At 38.1% G+C, this 15,466-nt stretch overlaps 1 protein-coding gene across 3 annotated transcripts in view; it reads right to left on the bottom strand.

Annotated features, from left to right (window-relative positions):
• Nucleotides 1-1,002: 1,002 nt before the first annotated feature.
• Map3k19 (mitogen-activated protein kinase kinase kinase 19) overlaps nt 1,003-15,466 on the bottom strand; it is a 60,069-nt gene continuing 45,605 nt past the window's right edge. The window contains exons 10-14 of one of the 3 annotated variants that reach the window (XM_047545618.1): nt 11,825-11,868; nt 7,785-10,220; nt 5,688-5,834; nt 3,911-4,608; nt 1,003-1,467 (exon numbers count right to left, since the gene is read on the bottom strand). In XM_047545618.1, the coding sequence (XP_047401574.1) occupies nt 1,401-1,467; nt 3,911-4,608; nt 5,688-5,834; nt 7,785-10,220; nt 11,825-11,868 (3,392 nt within the window). In that variant the 3' untranslated portion in view covers nt 1,003-1,400. Of the gene's footprint in view, nt 1,468-3,910; nt 4,609-5,687; nt 5,838-7,784; nt 10,221-11,824; nt 11,869-15,466 lie in introns of all 3 variants that reach the window. The other 2 variants (XM_047545619.1, XM_047545617.1) reach the window with 2 other exon arrangements.

A 15,466-nucleotide genomic window follows, 5' to 3' on the forward strand; every position in this document is an offset into this window, starting at 1 on the left:
GCCTTGTATACACAGTACAAACACATCTTATTCTCTATACTCTCTTTATATGGTTTATAGTAGGGTTGAAATATAAATAGCTAACTGCTCCCAAATTTGGTATAATAACCAGATCTCTGTCCCCATACTGGTGATCAATTCAGGGCCTTAAGGAGGTTAGACCAACTACCACTGAGCTGTACTATCAGACCCAACAACTGGACTTTTAAAAAAGACTGAATTTCTCACCAAAATGGGGAATTAAGCCCTACCTTTACAGAATCACATTGTTTCTGATCATGTTGATATGTAAGTAAACTAAGGAAGGTTCATCTCTTCATACCAAATATGAAAAAGGAACTGCAAACTGGAGAGAAGGAAAATAAAGACTGTTATGTTGGTCAAAATAAAATCAGTTTTTACTTCACCTGGGCTACATTTCACATTTCTCAAAAACTAAAGCAGCAGCTTGATTTTGGCAAAGCCTGACACTACTGTTAGAAGGCACCTGCAATTAGTTTGTAGTTATGCCATCCTGAAAGATTCTGTGGATATATAGCCTAATACAGTAAATGTAATGAAATTTAGCGGGTGAACCCACAGGAATAAACTGTCAAAAATAGTCCACCAACTTAAAAGGACTTGTAATAATTCTAACTACTCTTCCCAAAAATAGAAGTGTTTGAAAAGTGACCTCAAGAAGGATGGTCTTAAGTGACCAAAGTTTTAAAATTTCATGCTGCTGATTCATTCTCTTATACCTTTTGTCCTACCACCTGGTTTAGGCTTAGCTAGTTCTAGGTGTGGTAGGCAGAACTGCCAAATCATATTATGTATTAATTACAGAGAAAGCAGCCAGAGCCTCATGATTCCACCTTAAAAAGTTAAACTTTTGAAGATTTCTGAGGAGTTCAGGACCCTCTCATAATAGAATGTCCAGGCCCTTCCCTCCTGGTAGACCTCAAGACTCCCAGAATCTGAGGTTAGCATTGCTGCCAAAGTAAACAATCTAGTCATCTCTTTTAACTTTCCCACCTTCTTGTAGACTATAAGAATTAAGTAACAGTCTTTACTCACCAAGACAAGATCAATATGTCTATAATTTATTGTGTACTAATGAAATTAAAACTGAGGGGCCAAAAGGAAATACATAAAACAATAGAGATTGTAGTTCTCTGGACAATCAAAACTGTAAACACTGAACAGATTGTTTAAGAAACCTTTCTTATACACATGAATAATCATGCCTGAAGCTTGAGGTTGCTAATATGTATCTAGCATTTGCCATTGGTAACACTGTAGGATCTGGTTAAGTTGGGGTAGATAATTTTCAAGAGGAAAACAAAGGTCCCTTAACCATCATTCCCCACAATTAAGCAACAACAGCATCTACATGGGCCTGGGGAGAAAGTCTTGTGTACTCAGTGATTTCTCTTCAAGAAGGAGTGCTTCAGGAGCTGGAGGGCTGAAGGTCGCTCATGCTGGTCCCTAAGAAGGGAAAACACATTAGAAGCAGCACCCAGTAATGTGCCAATAAGATGCACTTGATTCAGTGCAGACTTTGAAGATGGAAGAACCACCACCAACTGTTCAAAAGACCTGAGCTCAGTCCAGACTCGTTTTCAACTATGTAATCTTAAACAAGTGACTCAGATTTTCCTCATCAGTAAAGGGGAGTTAACAATAATACCTAACTCATTGGGAAAATTAAATAACATAGATCCAGCTTTTAAATGGTAGCTCTGTAGTAGTTAAAAAAAAAAGTAGCTATTTTGGTTTAAAACTAAGCCCTACTTTTCCATTGTTCCCTTGTTCAATTTCTTTGGAGTATGTTTTACACAATTAAAATTCACACTTTCATAGGTATAGTGCAATAAGTACTTTAAATTAGCATTAAATTTACTTTTAAAATTTAGAGCATTAGAATCCAGAATTGAAAAGATTTTAGAAAGTTGACACTTAAATGTACTTTGGTAATAAATTACAATAATAGCACTTTGGGCATTCTTGAATGAACATAAAATAAAAGGAAACCATTGCTGAGTACTATAGCAATTTAGGTTTTTTTCCTTCAAGAAATTAAAAGCTTTTGAAACATCAGTCAATAAGCAAATTGGCAAACTACTGAAAGTCAATCATTAGCCCCAATGAGCTATTCCAAAGGCATTCTAACTTTTGATAATTTTGAAAGTAAAATGACCACCACATCATTTTTCAGGTGAAAATGGAAATAAAATACTTGCAGTTTTTTTTTTTTTTTTTTTAGTATATCATTTCAAAATAAAAATCACCATCAGAGATCCTTTCTCCTGCCTTCAAAATAGAAATCTCTCCTCAAAAATCCTTTCCTTGCCACCTAACTGCTCTCCTATTTCTTTTATCCCTTCCAAATGTTCCTAACATGTCCAAGCTTAGTGAGTTTTTCCCCCAACACTTGTTTTCCTCTACATACTTAGTTATTTGACCCCCTTCCCTGTAGTATTTATCCTCTTGATATTAAACAGATTTAATAAGCTCATCCTCCTCGTCATCTTTGCAGCATTTGAAGTACTCACTACTCCCTCCAACCAGAAACTGTCTCCATTTATACTTACAAGGAACTCTGTTCTCTTGATTCCCCAACTCAGACAACTCCATTCCTTCCCTCCTTCCCTTCCTCCCCTCCTTTCTCCAGTTACACACTAGACTTGATGCTGTGCTTACTCTGTTAGCTTCCCCAGTGAGCATTTTCAAAAATATTTTCCTCAGCTCTCTAATTTTTCTTGGATATAACTGTCAACACTTAATGATTTTAATGTTGTTTGGTGCCAGGGATTAAACCCAGGGACTTAAACATGCTGAGCACACACTCTACCCCTAAAATGATGCCCCAAGCCACTGTAATTTTTAAATATTTTAATGCTAAGAGCATTACACCCATCCACATTTATTTCTTACCAATTTCCCAGGTTCACTTCTGTCCTGTTGAGGCCTTGCTCCTGGTCTATACCAGATCACCTCTTTTCTTGAGTTTTTAAGAACATCTCACCCTTTATATGCACACCTCTGAGGAACATTCTTATAGCACTAGGTGAGATGCTGGAATCCTTAGGGTCTTTGCTATAGAATTTCAGGAGGTAATTATATGTATATGTATGAAGCTCATTAGGTGTGTTAGTGATCTCCCTAATGGTTATTAACTGTGAGATTCTAATTGTATGCCCCATACACAATTTATATACACCATTTCACTTCACAACTCTGTTAATTTATTATTAGTGGTGTGAATTGTGTATTTGCTTAGTTTATGAAGCAATGTTTCAAAAGGAAAGCCACAAAAGATTCTACTCTCTTTAAAGCCCTATGTGTGTGTGTGTGTGTGTGTGTGTGTGACACAATGACAAAGTGAAAGAAAATGAGATTTCTAACTGTGAGTCAATAATAGGTAATTGTTAAACTCAAGCAAAGCAACTAGAGTTTTGTAGAAGACCAATCTCTACATCTAGTTTTGGTTCATATGATATTCTCAACACCATTGTGTGTGTGTGTGTGTGTGTGTGTGTGTTCAGGGAGGTGGGCAGTTCTATGCCTGGGCTCTGTCCACAAAATCTACACTGGGATAACTAAGATGAGTCTGCATCTAGCAGTGCCAGAACTACCCTCTAGAGCATGTGTTCTCACTCTGGCCCATGTGATCATCCTAAAATCAACCAGGACAGGCTGATAAATGTGTGCTGTGAAAGGAAGGCACATTTCTTGGCATATGGACCGCCCCCTATTCCTAGATACAATGACAGTCACCCAATATGGTCATGTTTACTTTCAGCACAAAATCATTCCCTGCTTAATTTCATAACTGAAACAGCTTTTAATGGACCAGAAAATACAAGGCCAGTGACAGTTGCTTGGAATCTCTGGGCATTTTTTTCTCTTCCTACTTTCAGTTTCTTACCTGGTCAGGCACACGCGCACAAAATCTGATGCATTTTCTGAGAAGCGGTCTGGTAAAGGAGGCATCAGGCCCCGGTGGGCTCCAATGTAAAACATGGCTGCCATCCTGTCCATGGAAGCCAGTGGAGGCTTCCCTGTGGCCATCTCAAACACAGTGCAGCCAATGCTCCAGATGTCTGATTTCCTTCCATAGCCAGACTCATTGATGACTTCTGGAGCCATCCAATATGGAGTCCCATGCATGGACTTCAGCATGTCACTGTGAGTGCCATTTAAGCCTGCCCAAGCCAAACGCTTAGCACAACCAAAATCAATCAGCTTTATGATTCCAGTTGGCATGAGCATAACATTATTTCCTTTGATATCTCGATGGACCACACAGTTCTCATGGAGATAAGCAACACCTTGCAGAATTTGTTTTGTATATTTACAGAATACCATCTCAGGCAATGGCCCAAAACGGTTTATAATACTAGAGATTGAGCCACCAGGAACAAACTCCATGAAAATGCTTACAATGTTCTCTTCCAAGCAGGTCCCCAAATAAGCCACAATGTTGACATGTTTCAGTGCTTTAAGTAAATCTACTTCTTCCTGCAGTTTCCGGTATTCTTTTTCAGTAGCCAATTTATCGGACGTATCCAAAGTCACCTGCTTCACAGCTATTAGCTGCCCTTGGCTAGTGAGACCACAGTATACCTAAAAGCAAACCAATACTTTATTATTAAATTAAAGTAACAAAAAGGCATGTTTACAAAATGCCTCATGTGACATTTGACTTTCCCATCTCCTCCAAAATCTTGTGTTCCTCTAAGTTGCTACAGTCCCCAAATGCAGATACTTAAGCAAATGCTGTTTCAGTGGAGCCAAGAGCAGGATGAGCAAGCAGCTCTGAAAGTGACACCATAATGACTTGGAGTCAAGTGACTTGGATTGATTAGAATCGTGGCTTCACCATTCTCCAGCCATATAACTTTGAGTAAGTTGTGTAATCTTTCTGACTTCACTTTTTGTCATCTGTAAAACTAAGGTAAAACTATTTGCCTCAAAGATGTCTATGATGATTATAGCCTATGGTTGTTTGGGAAAGCTATTCAATGAACAAATACAATTAGATTAGTTCAGATCTAAAGGTCCCTGGAGAAGACACAGGTCTTGGCAGTCACCCTCTTGATGTGATCTCAGGGGTTTTGTGTCTTCTCCCACTTCTCACTGATTCCTGAAACCTCTGCAGTCAGAGACTCTGCAGGTCTTATTTGGGGGTCAGTCTGTACCCATCTATGTAAATACTATCAAGACTACTAAGATTTTAGATGCTCTTTTATGAAATTCACAAAATGCAAGGGACACCTTTTAGTTTTGCCACCCAGCAATGAGTTATCCTAACGTCTGGTAACATCTGGGGCTACTGAAGGAAGACATGTCTTTACCCTGGGCTTAAATGTAGAATGATGAGAAGCTAGAAATGTAATGGCCACTGTACCACCACATGGACCTAAGAATGAGAGGTGGACAGTGAGACAGTGACCAGATCCTGATGACCTGGTTTGACTCCTGAAATCACCTCTGACAAGGGTCAGACCAACCCCCGACCTTACAAGTACATAAAGCAATAAATGTCCTTTCCCTCCAGTCAGTTTGGGTTGGGTTTTCTCTTACTTCCAACTGAAAGTGTTTCAAGTAAGAGTGTGAGCAGGAGGGGTGGGGGAAGATAGTTAGGAAGAGAGGGGTGGAGTAGGAGAAGGGAGTTCAGATTTCAAGTTTTCATGATAACTTACTGTGCCATAGGCTCCCTTGCCAAGGATCTCACCCTTAGTCCACAGGATAGATTCTTCATTCTTTAAACTATTTTCAGAAAATGTCTTCTTTTCATTTGAGTTGAGAAATTTCTCCTCCCTGTCATATATCCTGAATCCATTACTACACTTCTAGAAAATGAGACATAAAGAAAGATCACCATTGAATTCTGAGTGGTTGGGATAGAGAGAAGGGGTGCAGAGTACCATGAAGTCTGTCTTTCAAATGCACCTGTCCATGGCTCTTCTCATTGTTTGTGAGTAACCTCCAGACACACAGATTTCACAAAACTAACCACATAGAATATCTTAGTTGTAGGCTTCAGGCTTACTAACTGCACATCTCTACACATTTTGTCTCATATATTTTGTAGAAGGAGGTCTTACATAATCTGTAAACATGTAGACATGCATAGATAGCGCATATACACATACACATGTGTACTGAAAGACACACCTACAGCCATCACTTTTTCCACTATAAATCTTTCCATCTCCTCTGCCTGCCTGTGAGTTCTAAGTGCCAAAGTGCAAGTACCAGTGACTGACTCCCTTGTTACAGCAAACTCTGAATAAACAACCTTTTTGTATACTTAATTTATTTCCACTATACACACATACACTCAAGCACATTCATATATATACAAGCATATAAGCATACATTTATATATATATATATATATATATATACAAACACATTTACATACAAACACATATCAGTAGTTTATGTCTGTTTCTGTCTCTCATACACACTGACACACACACAGTCATAACAAGGAATTCAAGTGGTTAAGACCAGCCACAAGAGGCTGAAGACCCATAATCCTGAAGACTCCTACCACTCAAGGGAGGATCTATAGACCAGCTGCACTGGTACTACAGGGAACCTGCTAGACCTGCAGAATCTTAGGCCCCAAACAGACTGAATCAACATCCACATTTTAACAGGATCCCCAAGAGATTATGTTCACAGTACACCTTGAGAGCAGTTGCCCCTGAAGTCAGGAAACAAGTATCCCTTTGCAGTACTTTAGACTACTTTTTTCACTTGGTTGATGGGGACCCACCCAAAATGTTTTTTTCTTATCTCCCCTGGGGTTGGAAACAGCCTGACCCCACCATTTACTAGCTCCATGATTTTCTGAACCTCAGTTTCCTCAATATGGAGACATATTGGTACCTATAGTACTTACAGACCTATTATGAAGCATAAAATGAGAGAATACAATGTGCCTGACTCTCAAGTAGTAAGTTCTCAATAAACCTAGCTATGACAAAATTATTTACCTTACTTGTTCCTTTATTCAACTTTTTAAAATAAATATACCTGATCCTGATATAGTGTGGATATAGTGTAATATAACCTGGCTTACTGTTCAATAAATAACATTTAATCTACTGTTTCTGCCTTTAAAACTGGAACAAACAAGACCTGACCATCTGTTGAGATTCTTTTCTCCTCCCACCACCCTTAACTCCCAAGCTGAGCAAAATTTTTTTCAGTATTTTTGTTATGCCTCCTTGAGAACAATAGCTGAATCTCAGACACACTATCCCCCAAGTTCTTAGCCTAGTGCCAGAAACACAGTAGGTATCAGTGATAAATTAACCATCTGAAAGCAAATGCTCAGGTGCAGGGACTCTTTGAGAAATGTACATTTCAAGTCTTCATGTGAATGGAACAGTGAGCTGTTTAACTGGTACTGATTATTTCTTTCTTAAACACCATCTAAAGCAATGTTTTGCCTGTAATGATCTCTTTGCTGATCATAGAAAAGGATCTGCTCTTTGAAAAATGCCATTATTGGATAAAATATAGACCTATTTATATAAATAGTTTAGCTATATTAATTTATCCCAAGTGATTTCATTGTAGTGACAAGATAGCTCAATTCTAGAAGCAAGGAATCTTGGCCTGGAGGGTTAGACCTTGACTCTAACCTTGCAACCAAACAATGATACCTTGAAGAAACTATTAAATTATCCGGAGCTTATGATTCCTCTTTTGAAAATAAAGGGTTTGAACCAGATTGTCTCTGAAGTTCCTTCCAATCCTGATAAATCTTTAATTATACCAACCTGTATTTTGACATTCGTTGTCTCTCTGCCCAATTCTTTTGTAGTATTTCCTTTCCTACTGAGGACAAGATTTAGGTTCTCAGGATCAGTTTCATTTGCCATTATTTGGCAAGAGTTACTGTCTTTTTCATCAAGAGCTAACAGTTCTGCAGCTAGACAACCTAAGAGTTCATCTGTCAATTCTTCATCTTTTACTGAGTCCAGAATTTCTTGGGAAATTGAATTTGCATCATTTAAAGTTGTTCCAAGTGTTTGATATGTGATGGACTTATTGGCTAAACTATCATGATCCATAGAATGTACCCAGTGTTGATATATTTGGGAAGACACATTTTCTTGTTCCTCTTGGAAAGAGAAATCCTCAAGTGTTTTGGGCTTATCCAAAACACTATCTAACTCTAAATAATTTGTTAGCATTTGGCTGGAATCTATTTTATGAAGAGGTGCCATATTATTCTTTTCTTGAAATGCATGCTTATTAGAACTCTTCTCACTGGGCATGACCCAGCTGTTTTCTGAAGGGACAAATGGGGTCTGGTGATGTAGCTCTTCAAGTTCTTGCAGGTCTCTAAGACTTGTAGCAAGGATTTGATTACAGGAAATGTCACCTTCATCCGTAGACTCTTCCATAGATATTTCTTCAACTATGGATAAATCTAGGGCAGAAAGGAACTCATTTTGTTCAGGGGACTGCTCAGGAGTTTGGGCCAAGTTCATAGACTGAACTTTATCTTTGGAAGAGAGAAAGACATTTCCTGAAGAGTGTATCTGCCAGTCTGCTTCTGACATATCATTACTATTTTCAGTGTCTTGTAGGTGGCTACCTATAGCCTTGCAGCCCTTTTCCTTAGTATTCAAACTTTTATGCTTTTGTTTAAGGCCAAGTGAAGGCTTTGGTGGTTTAATATGTGGTCTTTTCTGAGAAAGTCTTGCTTTGCTATTGTTGTTCCTCTCACTGTGTGAAGATCGACATTTATTGGAGATACATCTGCCTGATGGAGCTGAGCATATCTCATGGTAATCTTTGTTTTCATGTCGTTCAGCTCGCAAGTGACAATAAACAGGGGTCCCAAACATTTCGTAGATTCCAGGTCCATTAGCAGTTGAATTGATTTCCTTGAACATGTCACTATACTTAAGATCTAGGTAATGTAGTCTTGGCTCTGTTGGTTGAACAGAGAGAGGAACACATGGCTTTTTTATTGCTGGATTTTTACATATACAAGGAAATGATTGCTTTTTAGTTTTCTGAGTCCAATAGGTGGATTGCTTCTTTTCTAACTGTGTCATTCTCCTTTGAAATTTGGGTAATTGCTGAGGCCTGGAGTCGACAAGCTCCAATGCAGGGAAAATTTGGGTTTTTATGCTAGTTTTATGCATATTAGGCTTAATAGAAGCTTGAATGGAAATCATGAAATTCTGGGGTGTCCTGTTTCCCTTGGTCTTTGAATCCAACTTACTTCTATGGGTTCTCATCTTACGTTTGTCATTTTCTTGGTGTGTAAGAACATTGAAGCTATTGTTATGAATGGTGCTCTTCCTTTTTTGGAGGCTTGGCTTGGTTATCACTGTTTCCTTGGGGACACCTTCTCCAGGGAAAGTGATGTGGATAAGCGGCACCAGCCCATTCATCTCTGGTTTGATTGCTTCTGCTACTGATATTTTTTCGTTTGTCCCCATGTCACTATGACCTTCTGGAAGCTTTCCAAAGGGGCCATCAGGGACTACACTGGACAAGCTTTGAAGTTCTGTAAACTCTTCTAAAATATTGTTTGGTCTCATTGCTTCATCTTTATATACTGAAGAGTTTTTTGAATCAATTTTATCATTTCTAATCTCTTCGTCTTCATTTGGCGTTATTTCTGAATGCTGAGCTTCTTGAAGCTTGCTTGGAATGGTACACACAGTTTCTGAATCAGACGTACTGGCTGCTGAATTCTCTTTCTTTCTTGATGAAAGATCTTGAGGGTTCTCCTCTGCTTTTTTCACTTCATTACCATGGCATTCAATATCCTTTTCCCTATCTGTAGAAAGTTTGCCTTCCTTAAAATTCTCAAAGCACACCAAAGACTTCCCTTTTTCAAAGAAAGAGATTTCCATTTTGTCCCATCCTTCTCTTTCCTTGGATTTGCAATTGACCTCCACCTCTAGGTGTTGCCTGTGATGGTCGGACTTCCGAAAAGAGCACATATTTCTTGACCAAATGGAGCTATCAGAAAACCTGAGCGTCTGATCTGCCAACTTTTTCAGTGGGGCTTCCTGCTGCTGGTTCGATGGACTAAACTCATCAGATGAACTGACAGACTCTGAGAGCTTAGGGATGAAGGGTGTGAGGCTTGAAATATTTCTTTCTCTCTCCCTTGGAAACTTGTAACTTTGGGGGACAGTGAGGACACCAGATCTCATAGGCAAGAGTGACAGTGGAGGCAGAGGTAACTAAAAGGAAAGAGGAAAAAAAGTAATGATTGTAAAAACATAAATAAATAATATGTTAACTGGTTTAAAGTCTTGAGTAAAGATTCTAATATTCTCTTAAGGAAGGCCTTTAAAGTACAAACCTATCCATTCTAGAGATTGCAATTTTTGAAACTAAAACCTCAGGCCAGAAGTGTGCCAGAGGATGTGCTTAGCATGTAGAAGGCCTGCATTCCATCCCCAGAACCAAAGCAAACAAACAAACCTAAAATCTCCTTTCCAATTTTTTTTAAGATCTAAAGTAAGATACCAAAATTAAAGTATGTCATGTATTTTAAATGAAAGCTATATCAATAATGTAAAATGTTAAAGTTTTTAAGATGAGAAACATTTTCTGTTCTCTTTTTTCTTTCCATAAGAATTAATATATTTTTAATTCTTCTAAGCATAACCAGAAATTGAGGCTGCAACTATTTTAACAATAATCATTTCATTATTGACTAGCTCAGAGTTTGTATCTGGAACACAAATACTCAAACTTTTTTGCTGAGTTGTTTTGCTGAGGCTGGTTTGTAAATGTGCCACACTTTACATTTGAAAGTTAGCAACCTGGACATCTTTTTGTTCCTTTTTACTGTTTTCAGACTGAGATCTTTTTATTATTACCAACCTCTAGAGGTCAGTGTTACCCAATGTAACATTTGGCTTTAAGCTATAGACTATTCAGTACTTCTCATTGTGATCTTTTCCTATGTATAGATTCTACATCTAATTGTATAAGGATATTTATAGGCCTGGGTCATGTGTGAAATCTGAGAGCTATGGATTTAATTTTCATTCTATTGCCACCTATGTGTAGGAAAGAAGGGAATGGAACATGACTAGAAATTCAGGCATTAGGAGGTGAAATGCAGCTCGGCCTCCCAGTTTTATTGTCTGGATGATTTTTTTTTTTTTTCATTTCTCAAAAATAACTTAGGAAATGCAGGCAGATTCTCCCGGTACTTAAACATCTCCCTAGTAACAGCCACTCAGTTTATAAGCAAACAGGATCCTTTTTCAGACACTAAGTAGTATTGATGTGTAAGTATTTTCTGGAAAGCTCATAGGATACAAAAAGGTGAGGGAGCCTGAGAAAACTAAATCATTCCAATATCTTTTCAAAAGCTTTACTTATAAATTAGACAACTAAGAATAACTTTTCACCACTGTAAAAAAGAATTACCTAGTTTCTACACAAGATAAAATGATGTCAGATGAAAATGTGTATAATATTCTTGCCACATAAGAGATTCTTCACTCTACTGTATATCCTCTTCTACCTTCTTAACTTTGTACTATGTTTCATGCTTTATGTTTTCATAAAAATAACTTACATATCTCTGAAAAAAAAATCCTTGACTCATTATGTTAAGGACAGGAAACAGCTTGGAAAGCAAGGTACAAGGAAAGAAATAATTTTCCCAGGAATGATTTGCCACCCTATAATCTAATCTATATAAGTTCTTATTTTTCCAAGCTATAATTGCTGAGAATTTGATTCTGAATTGTTTGATAGAGTTTGTCCCTAACAACCAAAGTTCTTTGATTTTTAATTAAGTCAAAAATGCTAAAACTAATCTTACCTCGATTCTTCGGCTATTGTATTTCATATCAGAGGTAGAAAAATCTGCAAGAAGGAAAAATATAATTGGATATTCTTAGTACTAGAAGGAGCACTGTCTTAAGTCAGAGTTCACAGATGGAGTAATTTAGATCCTAAGGTCTGAGGGAAAGGGTTAGAAATTAAGAGGTTTTCCCTGGGTAACCCACATGGAGGTGGGTATGGAGTGATTATACAGAACTTCAGACAACTGCCACCAGGATTTATTTTATACAGTAGGTTCACTTTCCCCAGTTTTAGCTATCTCTGCTCAACTGAGGTCTGAGAACATTAAATGGAAAATTCTGGAAATAAAAAATTCATAAGCATTAAAATGTATGCCATTCTGAGTAATGTGATGAGATCTCATGGGGTTCTGCTCTGTCCTGCCCAGGACAGCACCCATGCACTATACACTTGCCACACATTAGTCACTCATAGCCATCTCAGTTATCAGATCCACTGTCACAGTCCTTGTGTTCAAGTAACCCTGATGTAGTAGCCTAATGCTCTGTCATAACACCTACATCATTCACCTCACTTCATCTCATCACATAAGCATGGTATCATGTCACATCATCACAGGAAGAAGTGTGAGCCCAGTGCAGTCAGATACTGAGAGAGAGAAAGACCACATTCACATAACTTTTATTACTCTATATTGCTGTTATTATTCTATATTTCTATTAGTTATTGTTACTCTCTTACTGTGCCTTTTTTATAAATTAAACTTTATCATAGGTACGTATGTATAGGAAGAAACAGTATATATACTAATCAACAGTTTCGGGCAGCTACTGGAATGGATCCTCCTTAGATAAGGGGTAACAACTATATTCTGACTGAAATGCAATATCTCTGGATCAGAGATCAGACCATTTATTACTCACACAGCATCAAAATATCAGTTCCCCACATTCCAATTCCTCACAAAGTGATGTGATGAGAGGCATATTTTTACCAATATTTATGCATTGGGGGTGCACCACAGGAGGGAACCCTGAAATGAAACTCCAGCGGTATTACAGAGAGGTTGGCATGTTGGCCTATTTTTGACTGAGGTTTTTACTATGAAATATAAGTAAATGTCTTTAGAACAAAGAGTAAGGTATGTTTCTAGGTTGAAAAATCTTCTGTAGGAATCTTGGTGGAGGCAGGGCCTACCCTCCATCTACAAAATCCCCTAAGCCCTTGCTCTCCCCACCCCAAGTTTGGTTATTCAACATTTGGTTTTTAATCAACAGCAAGTGATACAAAAGCCAGGGTAAGTGAATTTATTAAGCTTAGTGGTCATGTCCATTGGCAGTGGTGGCAGTGTTCAGTGTCCAGTTGGGGGCAGCAGTTGCTATGATATGGCCTTAGCTGTGACTCCAATTGCCTAACTTCTCTTAGTTTTTGCACATTTTATAAGCTTGGTTCTCCAGATATTCTGTAATTCTTGACAGGCTTAAAATACTTTCAACGAACTCTTTTTCTTCTTAAACTAGCCATTGTTGATTTCTTTTGCTAGCATCCAAGAGTCCTGACTGATAAAGATTACACAAATGGGATATAGGAACACATGTCTTTCCATTTGGCAAAGAAGGGAGTAGAGATGGGTAATGGTGAAAGAGAAAAGGTTGGGAAATAAACTTTCATCTGGAAATTAGAGGTTTTCTCTTTCCCCTCTAGTTTCCACCTGCACCAATTAACCCTCTTTTCTCTGAATTCATCATATTCACTCTGAGACTAAATAAGCTTATTTTTTTTTCCATCATAACTAAAGTAGAAGCTGAACTCTGTACAGAGCTGGCACTGTGCTTAAGCACACTGACTTCAGAGACAGGCAGCCAAAGTCTGAACCCACCCTTTGTAACTCACTAACAAGGAATCCTGGACACACACTTATGTCATTCGGTCTCAGTTTCCTTATTCCTAAAATATTGGATATTAATAATGTTAGTGGATATTTGTGCCTTGCAATCACAGGTACACAATAAATGGTTATTATACAACAATGCATTTTTGAAAATGCACAGGTATGTGCCAGGTATGATGCTAGGTGCTTGGAGGTACGATGATTCTTGCCTTTAGAATTTGAAGAAGACAGGCACATAAACAAATAGTGACAATTCAGCATGATGGGTGCTATGTTGTTGGTAAGATCAGGACCCTATGGGAGTTCAAATGAATGGCTACTTGTCCATTCATGGGGAGGTTTGGGAGATTTCCCAGAGGAAGTGATATCTAAGATGAGACCTGAAAGATGGCATAATATTCCAACAGAAAAAACAGTATTTGTTCAGGGAATGGAAGGCATTTTGTAGTGCCAATGTTTATTATATGCTGAGGGAAAATGGCAAGATATGAGACTAATGAGTGATTGCTCAGATTGGGGAGCCAACTTTGTAGATTTCAAGGAACAAGACTGTGAATCCACTTTGTAGTCCAGACTTGATGTTCATACCTTTAAACACAGTCTTTCAAACCACTGCTTCAACATTTGTTAAATGAAATAAACTAAACACCAAAGGGTACAAAGTATATAATTCCACTTGAATAAAGAACCTAAAATGGTCAAATTTATATTGAGATGGTAAACAGAATGGTGATTACCAAGGGCTTTGAGGGAGTGCAATGAGGGGGGTGTTAATTTTTAGTAGGTACAGAGTTGCAGTTTCACAAGATGAAGATATTCTGGGGGTAAATAGCAGTGGTGTTTGCACAACAATGGGAATGTACTTAATGTCTCTGAACTGTGCACTTGAAAATGGATAAAATGGTGAATTTTGTTATGTACATTTTACCAGAATAATTTTTTAAAGTTAAAGCAATACTCATTTAAAATTTACTTAAACTGTACCCTTTTCCCAAAATTCATATTTTTTTCCTTCACTTGGAAAGATGCCTCACAGTTCCTCTGGAGTGCAATCTCCCTCATTTCAATGAGTCAATTGATGCAACTTGTTGGATGGTAGATGTCTCCTGGTGGTTTAGCTGAAGGGTTTAGGACAGCAGCAGTAAGCAAATACCAACAACAACCTGTTCCATCATGAGGAAAGGTTGACATGAGAGCTGCTATCTTACTGTAACTAAGTTTGGGGCTCCATGTAATTGGAAGTTGGTTCTTAGATTCTCACGCTAATTTGGGGATCCAGGAATGAGGCTGAAGTGGACTTAAGTCAGTAAGGATCCTGATAGCTAGCAGACACAAACTCAAATCCTTGTGCTGGAAAGCATCCTCGGTGTAGGCACCCAAGATTTCCACAGATAAACACCAATGAAACATGAGCTCACAATAAAGACTTTGAAGTATTAGGGGAAAAAAAAAGAAAATTAATTAGAGAAATGCAAATTAAAACCATCCTAAGATTTCATCTAACTCTAATTAGAATGGCTATTATCAAGAACACAAACAATAATAAGTGTTGGTGTGGATTTGAGGAAAAAGGCACACTCATACGTTGCTGGTGGAGTTGCAAATTGGTGCAGCCACTCTGGAAAGTAGTATGGAGATTCCTCAGAAAACTTGGAATGGACTCACCATTTGACCCAGCTATTCCACTCCTCGGTTTATACCCAAAGGACTTAAAATCAGCATACTATACTGATGCAGCCTCATCAATGTTCATAGCAGCTCAATTCA

The sequence above is a fragment of the Sciurus carolinensis genome, chromosome 3, assembly GCF_902686445.1.
Source record: "Sciurus carolinensis chromosome 3, mSciCar1.2, whole genome shotgun sequence".
Taxonomy (NCBI): Eukaryota; Metazoa; Chordata; class Mammalia; order Rodentia; family Sciuridae; genus Sciurus; species Sciurus carolinensis.